We start from the raw sequence: 17,746 nt of genomic DNA on the forward strand, positions 1-17,746 counted from the left end.
CCCAGCTGATGTAAGTGATGTAAGATTGACGCGGCTGTACGTCAAGGCTTCTCTGATTAATCAATTAGACACTCCCAACTTTCCATTTAGACGACGGCGTAAAACCTCGAAGCAATCACCACCACTCCTGAGCTTGGCGGTAGCTACTGAAAAACTCTTTCTCTAAATTAAATTACGCGAAGATTATACTCCGGTATGATTGAGTCTCAACTTCGAGTAATCCATTGGTAAAATGGAGGTAAACGGAAAGAGACATTAATTTATCCGTAGTCTATTTTCACGGTGCATATAACAAATTATTTGTGTGCGTATGTATGTGTAATTGGAATTCAGCTCAGGTAAATGGCTTCATGCTTGTATTTAAAGGTGCGATCAGTCCACGAATCAAAGTACAAAGTTATCAATTATCCGCGGTTACACCTTGAAACTTGCATCGATTTCGGCGTCGAAAACTCGAATTATTGCAACGTTGATTGTACGTTGAAGAGTCTATAGAAAATTGAAGAATTATTGAAGCACGTGCGTCGTTTACAGCATAAAAGTGTAAATTACCTCACGTTTCAACACCGGCAGAATTTGGTTTTCACGTGAGTACCCAATTCACCTCTGTAAATACCGCAATTCATCACTCAGACTTTTTCCATACCACGCTACAGTTTCGGGTGCCATGAGCTTGCGGTGAATTTTTAGAAGGCCTTGTGTAACTATAGTGTAAAAGATTGCACTGTTCATATATCTCACAGTTTCTTATATTTCTTTCATATTTAAGTGGGTCGTCTGGTAGCCAAACGACTGTAACGATTCGGTGCTGGACAATAAAAAGCGACAGAAAGTATGCAGGCTTTTAACTTTTGTTGTAATATCAATGCTGCGTGCATTGATATATGATACCACGAGAAAATTTCTCTTCATCGTAAGAGAGAGCATCCTTGCCCCAGATAGTGAGACCGCACGAACAGAGAACGATGTCATATCTGCGATATTTCATTGTAATGTATTCAAAAAGGATCTGCCAAAATAACCGCCCAACGTGACGCCGCGAAACCATGTAGGTATTTATTGAATGGGCGTTTAGAGGTTAGAGTAGATGGAAGTTCTGGAACGGCATCGGCTGAGTGTACTGGATGTTATTAATTAATTAATTACAATCGTCGACATGAACGACCACGAATTTTATGATGAAGCTCAAAAATTAGACCTCCTGAAAACGAGGATTTAAAAAGAATCCTTAAGCGCTTCAGCCAAGATACGTGACGAGGCCGAGATAATAAATGACGATGATCGCACGCGGTCCGCGGTTTCTAAGGGTGAAAATATCTCCTGGGCAAGATTCCAGGATTTAAAAAATTGCGAGATGGTTTTGAAGGGGGCGTCAGAAGGCGAGGAAGCGCGGTGATTGATTGGCCATTTTTATCCAAGAGCTATTATGCGCAGTGCGCTATATCTACACACGATATCCGACTTATATTGTTCCTCCGCAGTTATTCATGATCGACAACTGCGCGGACGACTGGCGAATCGCGATGACCTGGCAACGAATCTCCCAGATATCCATCGAGCTGATCATCTGCGCGATACACCCCATTCCTGGCGAGTACTACTTCCTGTGGACGACCAAGCTGGCGAACAAGGGCGGCGACATAGGCTCGAAATGGGTCCCCTACGACGTCACCCTGTCGCTACCGATGTTCCTAAGGCTCTACCTAATCTGCCGGGTGATGCTCCTGCACTCGAAACTCTTCACCGACGCTTCGTCGAGGAGCATAGGTGCCCTAAATCGGATCAATTTCAACACCAGGTTTGTTCTCAAGACCCTGATGACCATCTGCCCGGGGACCGTGTTGCTGGTCTTCATGGTGTCCCTATGGATAATCGCTTCGTGGACGCTGCGGCAGTGCGAAAGGTATGTGCCGAATTATTTATCACCTCCGTAAACCCCCCGCAAGGCGCCTCGCGCATTCCACGCTTCTGCCCATCCGTGCTCCCAAGGGTCGCTCAAGGTCGCTATTCCGGTACCGCAATTTTTAAACTCTTATGGTAGGACGCCATGCTGCGAAGTTCTTATTTTCCGGATGGTTTTTCCCGAAAAATTTTAAACCGATACATCGCGCAAGGGTTAGGGGTAGGGTGGCTAGCTATGTTGGCTTTCAAGTGCTCAATTCGAAATCATTGAGAAAGCATCGGGCTAGAAGCTATTAGCTGCTTTTTCACCTTCCACCCTTTTAGGTCTCTCTCTTGTTCTTTGCCTACGGTCAAACCTCCGAAAATTCCGGCTCTAACAAAAAATTCTACCATCGTAGAACGGATCATTAGTTTTCCCCCTTCGTGAACATAATAGGTGAAACAACGAGCTTTTACGCCTCTGACGTAACTTTGCGAGAAGAAAATTGATGTGGATTCACTGCAAAGAACGTTTCTTCCTTGTTTCTTGACCTTTTTTTTTTTGTTTTTTCGTTTTGTTTCGTCGTAATTTTCCTTCGAAAAATTTTCACCCGGGTCGAGATTACAAGAGATTCAATCTTGGAAAATGTACAACAGATTCCATGGGTGGTGGGTGAAAAAGAAAAAATAAATCTCACGATTTATTCAGGTACTATTTTTCACGCATTTTCGTATCTTATGGGACACGATTCAGCAATCGCGTTTGTCAGGATCAACGTACAACGTTGTTGAAGGATTCAATAATGCGGAATTCGGGACTTTTTCCTTTTAGCCAAACACATTCATGCAAGCGTCAATGAAGAAAGCATAATTTGTATGAGAAAAAGACAGATTTTTCGCGAAAATTTGATTGTTGAAAAAACGTAGCAAAACACCGTAACGAATCTGATTTCAATACTGAATACTTTAATTAAGCGTACGATTCTTCGAAGTGTACGTAATTTCTACAAGCCATTATCTGAAACGCGAGCCGAGTATCGTGTCGCTACCCAACCTTCCGAAACGATACTACTGAGAGCCTCTTGGTAAATATACGGACGAAGAACAAAACCCCGGTTAATTAGAGGTAGCCGTACGTGGGTGTTGTTGTTGTGATCCGCAGAACAAGATTCTCGTAACGCGTATAGGTATACTGGGGATGAATTGAGTGTCAAATCTGGTACATACTTACGTCTAGTTATCCGCACAGTTCATTGTTCACTATTGATTCATATCGAGTATAAACGATTCTGACCTATGGAAAGTATGGTTATAAGGAATTTTATTGCCAAACGTGACCGAAACTTTTTCACTGCGATAATCCGGTGAATCCGACTACCGACCCCGATAATAGCGATTCGTAGTTATTTTTATCGGGTCAACCTTTCGCGTCCGGAATAGATTCACGGCCATAAAAACGCGGCTGCACCTTTTTTCTATTGCCCGTCCTTTTTGCACCTCGTTTTTCTTATTTCTCCGGGTTTTTTTTTTTTTTGTTTTTTTTTTTTGCGAACGGAGGCGTGGGGGATGAAAATGATAGTTCTCGGCTGTGGCAGGATCCTGATAACGGAAAGCTTCAGCGACGTTATCACACGTCGAGCTCGCGTCGGGCAAGATTTTTACGGAAACGCTCGCTCGGTCGGTCGTAATGATTAATCGATGATAACCAAGACAGGTACATACCCACCTCACTTGTCCGGCAGTCACCTCCCGCCACCCTGGGGCACGGAAAACACCTTACAGCATCCGCCCGCACCTCCTCTTGACCCCCATAAGCGACGAGATATCACCTGCCGCTTCTGGACGACACTGAACACTCGTCGACACCTGCCACGAGACACCTCAAACGAGGAAGAAGCTCGTTACAGGACGTAACGTGCACAAATCTTTTTGTACAACAATAATTACCTCTCGCACAGGGTTGAAGGCTCGGAATAAAATTATTCAGCTGCATGACGCTGCAATTTGCACGTACGCGGTATGTTCATATTGCTTTGACACCGCGCGATGACATGGTCGAAACTTGGAAGAACATTTCACAGTAGCGTGATGCGAACAATGGCACTAGACAACTCTGCGTCCATTGTGTCTACCTTACACAGGGCTAATTGAATCCAATAACGGAAGTGCCAAGCGTCCTTTACCCGGTTGTTTGTTTCTGTGAAACTGCAGTGTACCAGCTAGTGTAGCAAGCTTACACCACACACACACACACACAGCTTCATTAATGTGCTCGTGTCTCAAATATACACAAACGACGAAGCGTCTGTTGACGATACAACAACAACGCGGATCGGTGTGAGCGAGTTACGCGACTAAGAAACTGTCAGGTACACCCGCTGCTAAATTTGTGTGTCGAGCGCGTTCGAACGTTGAAATACAATACCGGTGGAATTACGTACCTGCAGGGCACCCAGTACGTAGCAACTGTGTATCACTGCCTCGATAGCTCGGAGTGCTCTGGATGTGTGCGAACCCTTATCGCAGAGGCAACACCACTGCCCGCGTCACTTGTGCTCGAACACGAAGGCACGCTATCCTTTCGAAGGGTGCGACGAGCTTCTAGCATCTCCATGTAATCTTTGCCCACGCAAACGTCGACCCGCCATCCCCCCCCCTAAGCTCTACTCTCAATTTTTATTCAATATTTCGCCAAATTTCCTCTCCGTGATGTCAGTCAATTTGTACACCGACTCGGATGAACAGAGTGACGAGAAGAGACCCTTTAATGATGAGGGATTCGGCCAATCATGGAAAATCTTTGAGATCGAGATTACACTTGATAAATGGAAGCGGAAATGGGCTCTTCTCTTTTTTTTCTATTGCAGTGAGGCTGGCGCTTTGTCTCAATAATTAATCAAGTCTTTTCAAAATGCCGGACGTAATCCGAGAACGACTACCAGGGGTATTGGCCAGTACCTGACCGTTCGAGAGTCCCTGTAACTACTTGTTTTACGAAGAGGCGCGTTTTACCTGTAATACGAGAGAATATGGCCGTCGGATTGTACCGCATTGTTCGAAACTGATTACCTTGCATCGATAAAGGTGACTCGACCCAGCCATGGTTATCAATTTGCTGTCAAGACCCGGGGGGCGTGGAACCGATATGAACTCGGGTTCGACAAAATCATTACTCACGGCAATACAACGTCGTACCTACCTTATATCTTAGATTCTCGACCTTCGAAACTCTCTCTACTTGAGAGACACGAAAGTTTGAACGATAATGCGGTGAATCTGTGGCGCTTTTCTTTGACGACATCTCTGCGCAACTGTCGGCGACGTCGTTTGCGAAAATAGTGCAAAAGTCGGCGTTGGAGGTAACGAACGTTGCGAAATCGTTGCGGCGTTGCACTTTTCGGAATGACTCGGCACCTGGAGGCGTCGGAGTTTCGTTGTTGGAATCTCCGTTACATTTTGCATCCGGTTTATCGCCTCTAAATTTAGTTGGCTACTAAAGTAGAGAATTATTATACGGTTTCGAATATATACTTTATGCGCGCAAAATAGTGCAACGTGTAGCTGACGTATATGGGTTGTTAAATTCAAGGAAGCAACGCCCGAGATTATTACCGCCACAGTTGCGAGTGGGAAAATGTATAATTTAATATGCGACACAGATTTTCAAGGTGGTTATATCTCGTCCTTTCCTCTCACATCCTTGTTCGTCACTTATCAATCATGCATGAAGATTATGAGCGTAAATGTACGCTGCGAAATTCATTACGGCAAAAGGTGTTTGGACGTTTTATATATTATTTGCACTATTGGCTGCATTATAAATGTTCAACCATTGAGCGGAATCCCCGTTATAGACAGAGTTAAAAGATTATACAACATACTGTTGAGTGTTTATCCTTACACAGCCTTGCCTTGAGTAATATTCGTATGTCTCATGGATCGACGCGTGCATACAAATATTACTTTGGGCGAAAGTTCAATATTTCGCCGTCTAGCTTACCTAGCAAATTGTGCGACGCGTATATATTATATATACATATACGTGAAAATTTGTGTACGCATATGACGCATAGATGAATAATAGTGCATGTAACCCCGTGAAAAAACATATCACGAGTTCCGAAAGCTAAATTTCTATATTTTGCGAAGTCGAAATAACACGCGAGTCGCGTCAATTTCCCTGCAAAACTTTAATCACGCAATCATATATGACAGTATAGTAGGTATATTATCTGTACTATACGGAAGCTATAACTGAGTCTGAAATATCTTGACCGGAGCCGGATGAGACATCGATCTTTTTTCACCGGGCATAAAGCGAGATGGGATGAAAGGAAACGACGGTGGAATAAGCATCGCATTTATTGTATGTCGTATAATACTTGTTGGCGAAATCGTCTTTATTTCATAGCAGAAAAATAGAGCGTTAATAATTCGCTGCACCGCAAAATGCGTCTACTCTACCGCTTTGTGCACGCAACTAGCGTTGTACAATTGATCGATGAATCGAAAACACGATTCATCGAAATTTCAATTAATCGATCGACCACACATTCCTGGTTACAACGTCGATCAAGGCGTTCTTCGCTGAGATTCGCGGCTGACTGCAGACGACGAATCACAACCGCTGGGAAAATATCTACTCATTCCATTTCCACCCTCATTTTTCTCTTCCCCAATATTTCCGCCCCCATTTTTAACAGCAAATGAGCACTTGAAAATCGATGTGGCATCTCGCTTCATCTCTGATTTTCCCCGTCAGTAGAATCGATCGCGGTTTTTTATTTCGCATGCGAAATATATTTATAAAAATATATCCGAGCCCTGTGATATTTCTACTTGTTAGGCTATTTAACCACGTGTTATTTTGACTTCGCCATGTTGTTTTGTCTTGTATTACCGTATTGCAGCTGTACACTGAGCTACGTACCTTGAGCTACCCCTGCAGCATATTGGTCCTACAATGTTGATGTTCCTTCGTAACTGCAGATTGAGCTTTTGCAAATATTTCGGTGTACGAAGAGCCCCAATGCTAACCAACATATTTTACTTGTAAGCTAAGGACACTCACTCACAATCAGGAATGGACGCAATGAATGCTTCGCGCAGGAGAAATGATTTTGTTTCATTACCCCTTTTCAAATTCTCTGTTTAAAATGTGTGCATTATCTTTTAGTTTAACATCCTCGCAGGATAAAATTCGATCCTCAAGCTCACGAATTCTCAATTAGCCAAAACAAATTTGATAATATTAAAGAGAAGGGTCAAAGATGTGCTCGGAAAATGTTAAGTCATTATTAAGCGTGGAGGTGGTTTTAAAACGAGGCAAGACGAAGTCAGGCCGACGAACGAAGCGAGGTTCATTTTCTTTTCAGTCTTATTAACTAAAATTAATGAAATTTTCACCAGAACAGCGCAATATTACTTGAAACTTTTTTCATTTGATTCTACTCCCGCCAGAAATGAGTACCTGTCATGGCGACAGAATAATTTCATCGAGATAACGCGCATTATAAAATCTGACACGAACGAGAGCGCGTGCGGATTTTTTTTTTTTTTTTTTTTGCTGTTTTTTTCTAACTCTACAATTTCCGCTTCGTTCAGGATTCCGTTAAGCTTTTTTTGTTTCCTCGTCTGGCTTTCTACGGGGTAAAACCGTATAAGGCTTTTGCGATTTCACGAGGCCCGTACACAATTCAGCCGTAAAGGAATGAAGCGGAATGTAAGAAATTACAAAAAGCACAATAAGAATGTAAAAGAAAGGAAAATAAGTGAAGCTTGCCTTGCCAGCGAGAGTCCACGGATAGAAGGAGTCCACAGGCACTTTAGAATATTTCTTCCTTTCACAGCGTAATGCGGAGAGTTGAGACTGGCTATATATACCTACGAGGGTGAGCGGAAAAGCCGAAACTAATAAAGGAAAAAGTTTCGTCTCGGATGAATGTATCGATTAAATTTTCGCGAGGTTCTCCTCGACTCAATTCGCGAACATCGACAAGCACCCTGCAATACACGTCTTTACTACCTGCGTTCCACTGTTGAATATTTATTACGCACCCACTCGACACTGCAAACTTTTTCGTCTGCACGCACATCACACGTTGCTCATTCCGAGGGCTTCGCAAACTACAAAAACGAGTTTTGCATGTTCTCTTATCAGATTTTGTTCCGTCTCTTTGTTTCGTATCCTTTTATTTTATAACACAGCTCGAATCCATCCCTCCATCTGGTTCAGACTTCAGGACGTCATTAAACCAGTCTAGAAATTCCACTGGCCAAGAATCGAGTGTCTCGCATACAACTGCAATGTCTGTACACTGAAAGTTATACCCAAACAGCAAAGTCTTCCACAAGTTTGAGGGAGCCTCAGACGCTGTCGAATTGCACTTGGCAACGTGACCTTCTGACCCAGGGTCTACGTGGTTGTTCATTGCGTTTACGATTTTGCCATCACGTCAGCGATCCATCTCGAAAAAACAATAAGAATGCTTGCACAGGTGGCCAGAGTTGATATCGTCTATAAAAATCGTGGGCAGGAGGGTGTTGAGAAATTTTTATCGTATTTTCTTTCCCCTTCCATTTCACAATAGGATGGATAAATGGAGAGAAACACACACCCTGGATACGTTGCGCGCAAGCTGTTCAAACCGTAGAGAAACAAGTAATACACTTCATTTTACAATTTATTGCACACGATAAACTCTATCCGATTAATGTTGATTATTTATTTATACGTATAATTTGTTCGCGATCATGAATGTTGTATTGCTGTCCCCTTGGCCTTGCGCTGATCTGTTTATATAATTTATTACTGAATGTGCGATCGTCGAAACCAACTAATTGTCGCTTACACATTTAACCTGTACCTGATTCCCATTGAAACGTTGCCTGAGATGTTTGAATTATTATTTTTATTCTATTCCAAAAATTTCGAACCGCCGTTTCGTCATTTTTAAAATTATATTACAATATATATTATCAGTTGAAGTGCCCGTCCGCAAGCCAATTTAAAGTATGAATAAAAATCTACTTTGTATCCTCTGACTATTACAATCAACGCAAGATTGATGCGTTTGGTGGAAAAAAAATTTCAAATTCCCAGCCCTTTGATATATTGCGAGTGTGTTTACCTGATATATGACGTATTACAGCGCTGACGATATTAAATTTCCCTCATATCTCTCATTTTACTGGTTCATGAATGTTGTATGCGCTTATTTCACGTTCATTTTCGGCACACATATATACATATGTAAATTTGTGGCATCTTGACTGTTGACTTTGGTTATAATTCACTTACCTAATTCACCAACTTATACCCTTTATTTTTTTCAATACAACTAGACGTTGCAATTTTATCTTGGCACATCAATAACTAGCTTCTGTTTGATTGCAATTAAGATCGTAAAAAAGGAAAAATATTTAAAATACAATTGGTAATACATTTCTCAGATTCCTCGAAATAGAGGTAAAAACAAAAAAAGAAAAATTTAATAAATAGATAAAGAATAAAACGAAAATTGAAACGAATTAAATTACCTCATCACATTTGGTACGGCGATAACGCGGTGAGACGAATAATGAAAAAAAAAAGCAAAAGTGACAACCGTTTTAATCACGTTTGTCGATCGTCGAGGTTGTGCAGGCTTTTTGTATGCAGAGAAATATTTGGATGGAACCTGTCAAACCCTGGTTCGATTTTAATGAACTCACGTCACTTGTCTGATCTCGAATTTGCGAAGGAAATTCAATCTGGAAGGTCGAGCAAATAGCATCAAGGTTCGGCACCAGTACTCTCAGAATCACTTTTAAGCATCAGCGAAAACCTGAATTTTTCAATACAGTCGAGATAGTAAACTGCCGTTTCTCTTCTTGAATGACGTTGCTGGAGGTCGACGATCGGACCTGGATTTATGCTAGATGCGACAGGCAAGAACGTTGCTTGAGCGGCGTTATCAGTATAGAAATCGGAGAAGTTATACGCTCAATAAACGTTGTTGTAACCGTTAAACGGAAAGCAAATCCCACCAGATGTGACCGCGATGTGTTCCAAGCCTTGCATCGGCGCAACGTAAAACCCGCGTTATCGCCAGCCAATATAAGTACCGACTGCAATCCACGCTTCTCCAATCTTTGACATTTTCTCCGATCACCGATCTCCGTTTTGCTGACTTTAATCTGAACCGACTCGAGGATTATTAAGCTCAAACGGTACGATGAGAAATCAAACGTATAAATTGCATCACAAAAGTTTCTCGCTGGTTGGTTTTTTTTTTTTTTTTTTTTTAATTTTTCAAATTAGATCACGTTGCACTTTCCCGTTTCCAGTAATTGGTCATCCCTGCGCGCGGTATCAATTCATCGTGAATTATATAAATTGATTGAAATTAGTCGCCGCAGACGATCACTCGTGAATAAATGTAAGAACTTCCCTGTCGCACGTACCTCTGCGAGTTGAATCTGGGGTGAAAAATAATTAATTCAGACCGTCTGGAAACAGCTTCTCTCTATATATACGTATATATGTGCATTTGGATCGTACCAAGGCCGTGTATAAATCTGAAATGAATACTTCGCACGTCCGTCGTTTAATACGAGCTTCCGAAGAATTTGAGCAGCGTGGATTCTGAGCATAAATCAAAACTAAACCTCATGTAATTCGTCATCGTTCGAGTAATAACAAATTTTAATATACGAGACCTCGAAACGAATTGCAACCGACAGATATGAATTGGGACGGAGATCAGAAGCAGGATTATTCTGGATACGTCACGTTTTTTTTAGGAAAGTAGACAGCCAAAAACTAACCTCTAGCGTATCGATTGCTGTTCCAACTTATCTTCAATGTCAGGTAATTTCAAGACTTCGAAAGTAACGGACATAACCAGATAAATTAGGGGAATTACCGGAATAAGTTGACTTCGCTGTGGAGTGATCCTCGCTTGAACGAACACCTAATAATGACAGAGCATAAAATTACGTCCTCCATTACCCCAATGAGCTAGTCACCAAAGGTCACGTTGATTTTGTCTGTTCAAGTACGGTAACGTCAATTTATCTAATGTGGCTTTTGTTCGACTTGTGGGTCCTTTTTGAGAGGCCTAGGACCAACTTTCAGAAGGCAATAATGAACCTGCGGTTTTCACATCATCCGTCCCTCTCTGTACTCGAGTTTGTAGAATACCAATATAAATTGAAATACCTGATTCACGGCCAAAACTTGCATATTAGATTACAATCTGTCCAATATAACGTTTTTCTCTCTAAATCATTCACTGCACGTTTAATAGCGCGTAGTCTTTACTTTTGTCTGTAGATTTATTGATTGGTAAAATTTTAACTCCACTGCACATCTAAACAATAACATCCAGTTATAATTATCGACGTCTAGTCGATACATGATAATTTGTACCTAGAATAATAACTTCCATATACGTATAAGGACAAATAGGAATCGAGGTGTTGTCGGTGAGACTTGAACGTTTAACCAGGCTGAATATGAAGTAAATTGAATGACAATTTCAATCTGAATGCAGGTGGGGTACAAGTAACGCGATGGCCATTGACACAGATTGACTGGCTAACACCCACGTCTCGTTCGTAAAGCATAATTGGTCCGAATTCATATTCAAAGTTGCCTTCGTTGCGAAGTATATAAAAGTATACATATGCATACCGCGTGTGAGAGTTGACTGTAAAATCACGGTGGAATACGAATAAAAAGTAAAGCACTATAAAAAAAATGTGTCCGTATTAAAACGAGCGGTTTTAGAAATCCGACGTACCTACGTGTTTGAATTTGGGTTACATGAGGTCTGCTCAATCAGTAGGAGACAATTTTCCCGTGATAGACGGAATTCCGAGACGTCGATGTCGATCGGATATTCGAGAAAAAACAGGGAGGATCAAGGATCGGCGAAAGCATACGCGCGAAGAGGTGTAAAAATTGATTGGGAAGACGAGAAAAAGCGAGAAGTAGAGTCGGAGACGGTGACGGAGAGACGGAGAGGAGAAACGGCGGTGCGGGCGAGGGAGTGAAAATAACGAGAACGAAATAAAGATATCAATCAAAGCGTGTCGATGTCGTGGCGTTGTCGTGTGTGCACCGGCCTCTATATCCACCTGCAGGTTCCACGACGAGGAGCATGGAAATCTACTCAACTCCATGTGGCTGATCGCGATCACCTTTCTCTGCGTCGGATACGGCGACATCGTTCCCAGCACCTATGGAGGACGAGGAATAACTCTCACCTGCGGCATGATGGTAAGTCCTTTCTCTTCCAACAAGGAGAACTTCGGGCCTCTGCACAGGTGAGAACCAAGGACCTTCACGCATGGTCGCCGACGTCGCCACCCTTACGCACAACAAGCCACGGCTGTCACGAAAGACGCATGCCAAATTCAGTCCCACTTTTAGTATCGCCAATTCGTTCGATCTCTAGATCTTTCTCGAGTCCTGTTTATAGAGTGAACAGTCGAATTGAACCCTTGATTATGAACGAAACTCCTGGCCTTTGATCTAATCGTCATTCCTGAGAATAGAGAAGTCGATGAGTGTTCTCACGTAATGCTTGCGATCGTTCTTTTGATATTTCATTACCATTGACACGTGAGAGAAATGAAATTTTTGTACAAGTAATCGCAACGTGACGGAATTAGTATCGAGTTTCCGACTCGTCGAAGTAAACTCGTACCGACGACCCCCTCATAATTCGAACAAACTTTATCGATACACCGAAAACGAGTTTCCTGTTATATTGGATCATCTCGAGGTTGAGAAAATGTAAGAGGGAATGTGTACGGACTTTGGTAGTTCTTACTTGAGGTATAGATTGGTATACAGCAACCCTTGATGACGAGTTTCTTCCGCGCCAGTCGTGGACTTGTGGACATTTATTTTGGCCAATGCGCAACGAGAGATTCGCGGTAAGTGGTGTACCCATGAATATTCAACACCGCACATGTGTTCACCCTGGTATATCGATCGTGTACAAATGGTCTACTAATCCTATCCATACAGTGACGTGGAAATCGTGCATCCACAACAATATTCTGTAATACTATCAACTACGTACTGCGTTAACACGTGGTAACTCCATCTCGACGGTCGGCATTCATCTCCGAGCGTTCTGCCTTTGATTAAAAGGATCTTTTCCGTACTCATCGCCAGTCACATCTGCCCTGCCTCTTTTATCCTCGGTTAGCGAGGGTCAATCTGTCCGCCTTTTTCGTAGGGAAACTCGGTGACTGCTCACTACTCACCCATGTTTCATCTTCAAGATTCATGATTTATTCAACAGAGCGTTTCGAATCTGTACGCACCTGTACCGTCTTTCGTCAAGCTTACCAATGAGCGGATTACGGATCTTGTTTTTCTTCTCCAACGATAGTAGCAATGGAAGTAAAATTCCAGTAAGACTCTTCGGTTCCACGAGTGGTTATTTTTTTATTTCATCACGTCGTTACCGCGGAGTTCCGCACATTCGCACCGTTAACTGTCGCGGCTACATAAGGTTTCTGAAAATGCGAAATGAACAAGTTAAACTTGATAATGTAGCGCAGTCTGCAATGGGGTAATGAAACATTGGCTTCCGGCGATCAATTACCTTCTTTGGGGCTCTCCGTACACCGGGCTTCGACATTGAACCCCGCCCTGCTATTAGCTGGTAAAACGAATGGATTGCTAGGTTTCACGACGAGGAGCACGCAAACCTCCTGAACGCGATGTGGCTCATCGCCATCACCTTCCTGAGCGTTGGGTTCGGTGACATCGTGCCGAACACTTACTGCGGCCGAGGAATCGCAGTTTCGACGGGAATGATGGTAAGATGTATGAAGTACAATAACAAGCGCAGCCGCGCCACCCGATGTCAGATATTCAAAACCACCCCTTCCACCATCCCGCTTGACGTCTCATAAAAGCAGCCAAATTCTACGGCACCCTTCGGGACAAACGGTTGAATTGAAGCCTTTACTGAAACACAGATAGAACTCATTTGTATCGGTGTTCGCTTATCGTCATCTGCAAAGCACTGCGGTTCTTCCTCAAGAGTTTAACAGCACCCCAAATATGCACCCCTTCCTGCGGCAAAGTTCGAGTCAACAATCGCGCACCGGCACTCGGGAAAATCCTGATCTGTGTGAATACTGGTCCTACTAATACCGTAATAAGTCAGAATATCGTCTCTGAAAATTTCCGGAATCCTGTATCCTTTCCGAATAATTTTGAACTTTCCACAACGTTACACGAGGACTAAATTATTACTTGGTACCTACAATTTGCCTTTAATATTGTTGAACGCTTCTTACAGGGGGCTGGATGCACCGCTCTTCTCGTGGCGGTTGTTTCCAGGAAGCTAGAATTGACCAGAGCCGAGAAACACGTTCACAACTTTATGATGGATACCCAGCTCACGAAGAGGGTGAGTCGGCTTCTCGCATATTGATATCCACACCCCCGCACAGTTTTGGAGGATCATGCTATCCCTCTCTGATTCTCCGGGATCACTCTGTTCTGTTTCTATATCAATTATTAATTTTTCCGTAGCCCACCAACGCATTGCTCGCAGCTGTAGGGGAGGGTGGAGCAAAGTGGGCCCGTTAAGAAAATAATGCCTAAAATGAGAATAAAATGATTACACTAATTATGATTTCTGAATAATTCTTCACGTTTGATAAAAAGTTCTGGTGGTTAATTTTATTCCTTGTTATTTAACAAATGTCAAAGTACCCACTTTGCCCCACCCTCCCCTAAATCTTCCGCGGTAAGCATCGCTTCGTACTAATTTTCTAATGACTCGTTTCTCGTCTATAATAAGTGATTAGACCTTGACGAGGATTAACTCCTAACAAAACATTGCTTGTAAGCACTTAACGGACGTAGATAATTCAAACAATAGAATATTAAGCGATGTATCGCACCGTTCTCAAACACGACGTCGACGACACAATCATTCCATTAATTATACGTACGCGACCTTCGACCGCTTTGAACCCGCACCCTCCGAGGTTTAATTCGGGCTTAAATTCACCCATCAAATAATCAAGCCGAGACTGACTTTACGTGACTGACAAGACGCTGAGGGCAACATGTCGAAATTCGGAACAAACCATAGGTAGACGATAAGCTTTCAACGTTTATTTCTAACGTCATCTCGTTTTCTGAAATCCGATTATCTACTTTTTTTCAGTTGAAGAACGCAGCTGCCAACGTTCTCAGGGAAACTTGGCTCATCTACAAACATACTAGGCTGGTGAAACGAGTCAATCCCGGTCGCGTCAGAACGCATCAACGAAAATTTCTTTTGGCGATATACGCGTGAGTTTTTTTATCCTCATAGTAATTAATCATATTTTATTTCAATTCTGTTATTCATAATATATGCCAATTCTAATCCTGATCTGATCAACAATTTGAATATCTTATTATCTCACGTGCGTTTGTTCCCTTTCTTCTTTTTTTCAGGCTCAGGAAAGTAAAAATGGATCAACGAAAATTAATGGACAACGCCAACACGATAACGGACATGGCCAAGGTGCGTAAATTATACCACTTTAGATTGTATCGTGACAAATCACAGCGATTATCCCTAAAAACTTACTCTCGGAGATGCTGCCGAATATTTCTGACTCGGACAAACCCGATCAACGGGAGAGAAAATATTAATTCCGAACATTATCGCGCATTTATTTTCATAATGCAAAATTCTCTAGAATAATTTATCCCAGAGGCGGAAACTAGTGCGTTCGGAATCGGTAAAAAAAAAAGGGCCTCAATGACAGTAATAATTTATACGTTATACGTTTTGAAAAATCACGTAGCCATCAAGGATCCACGTGTTTCGGGTGCTTTTGGAAAATGAAAAGCAAACAAGGGTATGCTTACGTTTAAAACGAGTTTCGAGGGTCGTTGCTTTGGTACCATGCCGCGAGGCGCACTCGGTGCACACAAGTTCGGTTTGTAAAAACGGGGGAAGAATAACGGCAAGCGGAAGGGGGAGGAAAAACAGCCGATATCTTAACCCATCTCGTAAATCTGGGGGCGGAAGGTTTAATCCCCTCGATCTGACCTTGGGTGTGCGAATCGAGCCAAGCCGGGTCCCACGGCGACCCTAAGGGTTGGCTGGTCGGTCGGTCGGTCGGTCGGTTCCTCGACTACCCAGAGAGAGACAAGTTATTGACGCAAGTTCCCGGTTTTGCGCAGACGCAGAATACCGTCTACGAGATCGTCTCGGACATGAGCACGCGGCAGGACGCCTTCGAGGAGCGGCTGGTCAGCCTCGAGGACAAGCTTACCGCCCTCCAGGAGCAGGTCGAAATGCTGCCGGAGGCGCTCACCCGGAGTCTGGCTCAACACGCGGAGCGGCTCGAGCAGCGACGCAACTTCCTTCACCCGGACACCGCGGCGATCGTCACTTCCGGCGGCGGTAGCCTCGGCATCGGCGTCCCAGGAAGCACCGGCATCGCCGCGCACCATCCCCTCGGCAACCTCGTCACATCACCGCTCCTGCCGCACTCTAGGAGCGTCCCGTCGGCGCCGAGCACCGCCTCGCTTCATCCCTGGCCGGCAAGTCCGGTTCTTCCGCCGATATCGAGCCGCACCCCCCATCTCGTACCCGAAACTGGGAGACACCACGGCGCCGTCGCTCACCAGCCGTCGGCGCCCACCACGTCCCAGTCCTCGACCGGACTCGGGGCGACCAGCAACCAGGGCCCGGGGCCTTCCGCACCCAGCTGAGCCTCGTCCCTGCAGCCGCAGCACTCCTACTAACGTAGCGGGCAACCTTCGTCCAATGCGTTTCGCGTTTCTCTGCCGCCCGAGATCAGCCGGACAATTTTCATAAGGATCCAAGGAAAGCCTCGACTGAGATACTCGACGCTTACGGGGACGGTATATCGACTTTAAGATTGACTCTTCGTTTCTTTACTTTATTCTCTTTTTCGATAGGCGAATTCCTCGGGGCCAGGGAGACGGTTTAACAATTTTTATTGCTCCAATGATCCGGTCGGTTCTTTGTGTCGCTAAAAATTTTCACAAATTTTACCGCAAACTCGTAGAAACTGCTTATTATTGCTCAAAATATAGAAGGTCAACATGGTAAATGTATAATGAATGAAATTTATGAAAAAACTGAGCTCAAAATATTTAAAAAAATTATCAAAGTGTAAGTTTATTTATTTATTTATTTATTTATTTTCTTGCAATATTAAATTCAAAGTATAATTATACGTGCATAATGCTGATCAAAACATGTGAAATAAATGATTCGAATTTTCTACTGAAAAAAGACAAATAATAAAAATAAAATCTTCGATGGCAATTCTTCAAACATACGATTTGGATCAAAAGCTTTAGGGACACCAGAACCGTATCCCACGCCCTGAAATCGTCTGCGATGTTTGAACTTTCGAGTGAACAAATTCACCGAGCATATTAGTAAAATGTGTTCTGATCGGAATAGCATCTTGGGAGTATTTAATTACGCTAAGAAAGATAAATAAATTCGAGTATTGAAAAAGGGTCAAAGTCGCAGGTACTACGAGATGAAAATGGCGGTGTATACGATTCGCTGTCGGACCTGGTACTCCTCGCAATGTACGGTTAATCCTGTTACTGGTATCAAGGCGGTGTTGTAAACAGGATTAAACAACTCGTGAGAAATGGCGCAGGGTTTAAACGCGAAATGCAGGGATTCTTCCACCTGCTGCGGACTGCCTTCTGCCCGACAACCGTGCCTCAAAACTTTTACTTAATGTTAATAATATTAACGTCATTCAGCTCGACATCCATCTCCTAACTGTTCTGTCTTGTGAAACTTGGCAAGAAATAATCGCGGACGAAACGCAAAAGTGGTTAGGTACGTAG

The 17,746-nt window shown here is 43.2% G+C and overlaps 1 protein-coding gene across 3 annotated transcripts in view; it reads left to right on the forward strand.

Moving 5' to 3' along the window:
- The window catches only part of LOC124413371 (small conductance calcium-activated potassium channel protein), a 148,466-nt gene extending 131,665 nt beyond the window's left edge, over positions 1-16,801 (forward strand). For all 3 annotated transcript variants that reach the window (XM_046893903.1, XM_046893904.1, XM_046893905.1), the window contains 6 exons: positions 1,482-1,903; positions 13,569-13,704; positions 14,193-14,303; positions 15,072-15,199; positions 15,347-15,416; positions 16,085-16,801. In XM_046893903.1, coding sequence (XP_046749859.1) covers positions 1,482-1,903; positions 13,569-13,704; positions 14,193-14,303; positions 15,072-15,199; positions 15,347-15,416; positions 16,085-16,618 — 1,401 coding nt within the window. In that variant the 3' untranslated portion in view covers positions 16,619-16,801. The remainder of the gene's footprint in view (positions 1-1,481; positions 1,904-13,568; positions 13,705-14,192; positions 14,304-15,071; positions 15,200-15,346; positions 15,417-16,084) is intronic.
- Positions 16,802-17,746: the final 945 nt, after the last annotated feature.

This window comes from Diprion similis, chromosome 12 (genome assembly GCF_021155765.1).
Source record: "Diprion similis isolate iyDipSimi1 chromosome 12, iyDipSimi1.1, whole genome shotgun sequence".
NCBI lineage: Eukaryota > Metazoa > Arthropoda > Insecta > Hymenoptera > Diprionidae > Diprion > Diprion similis.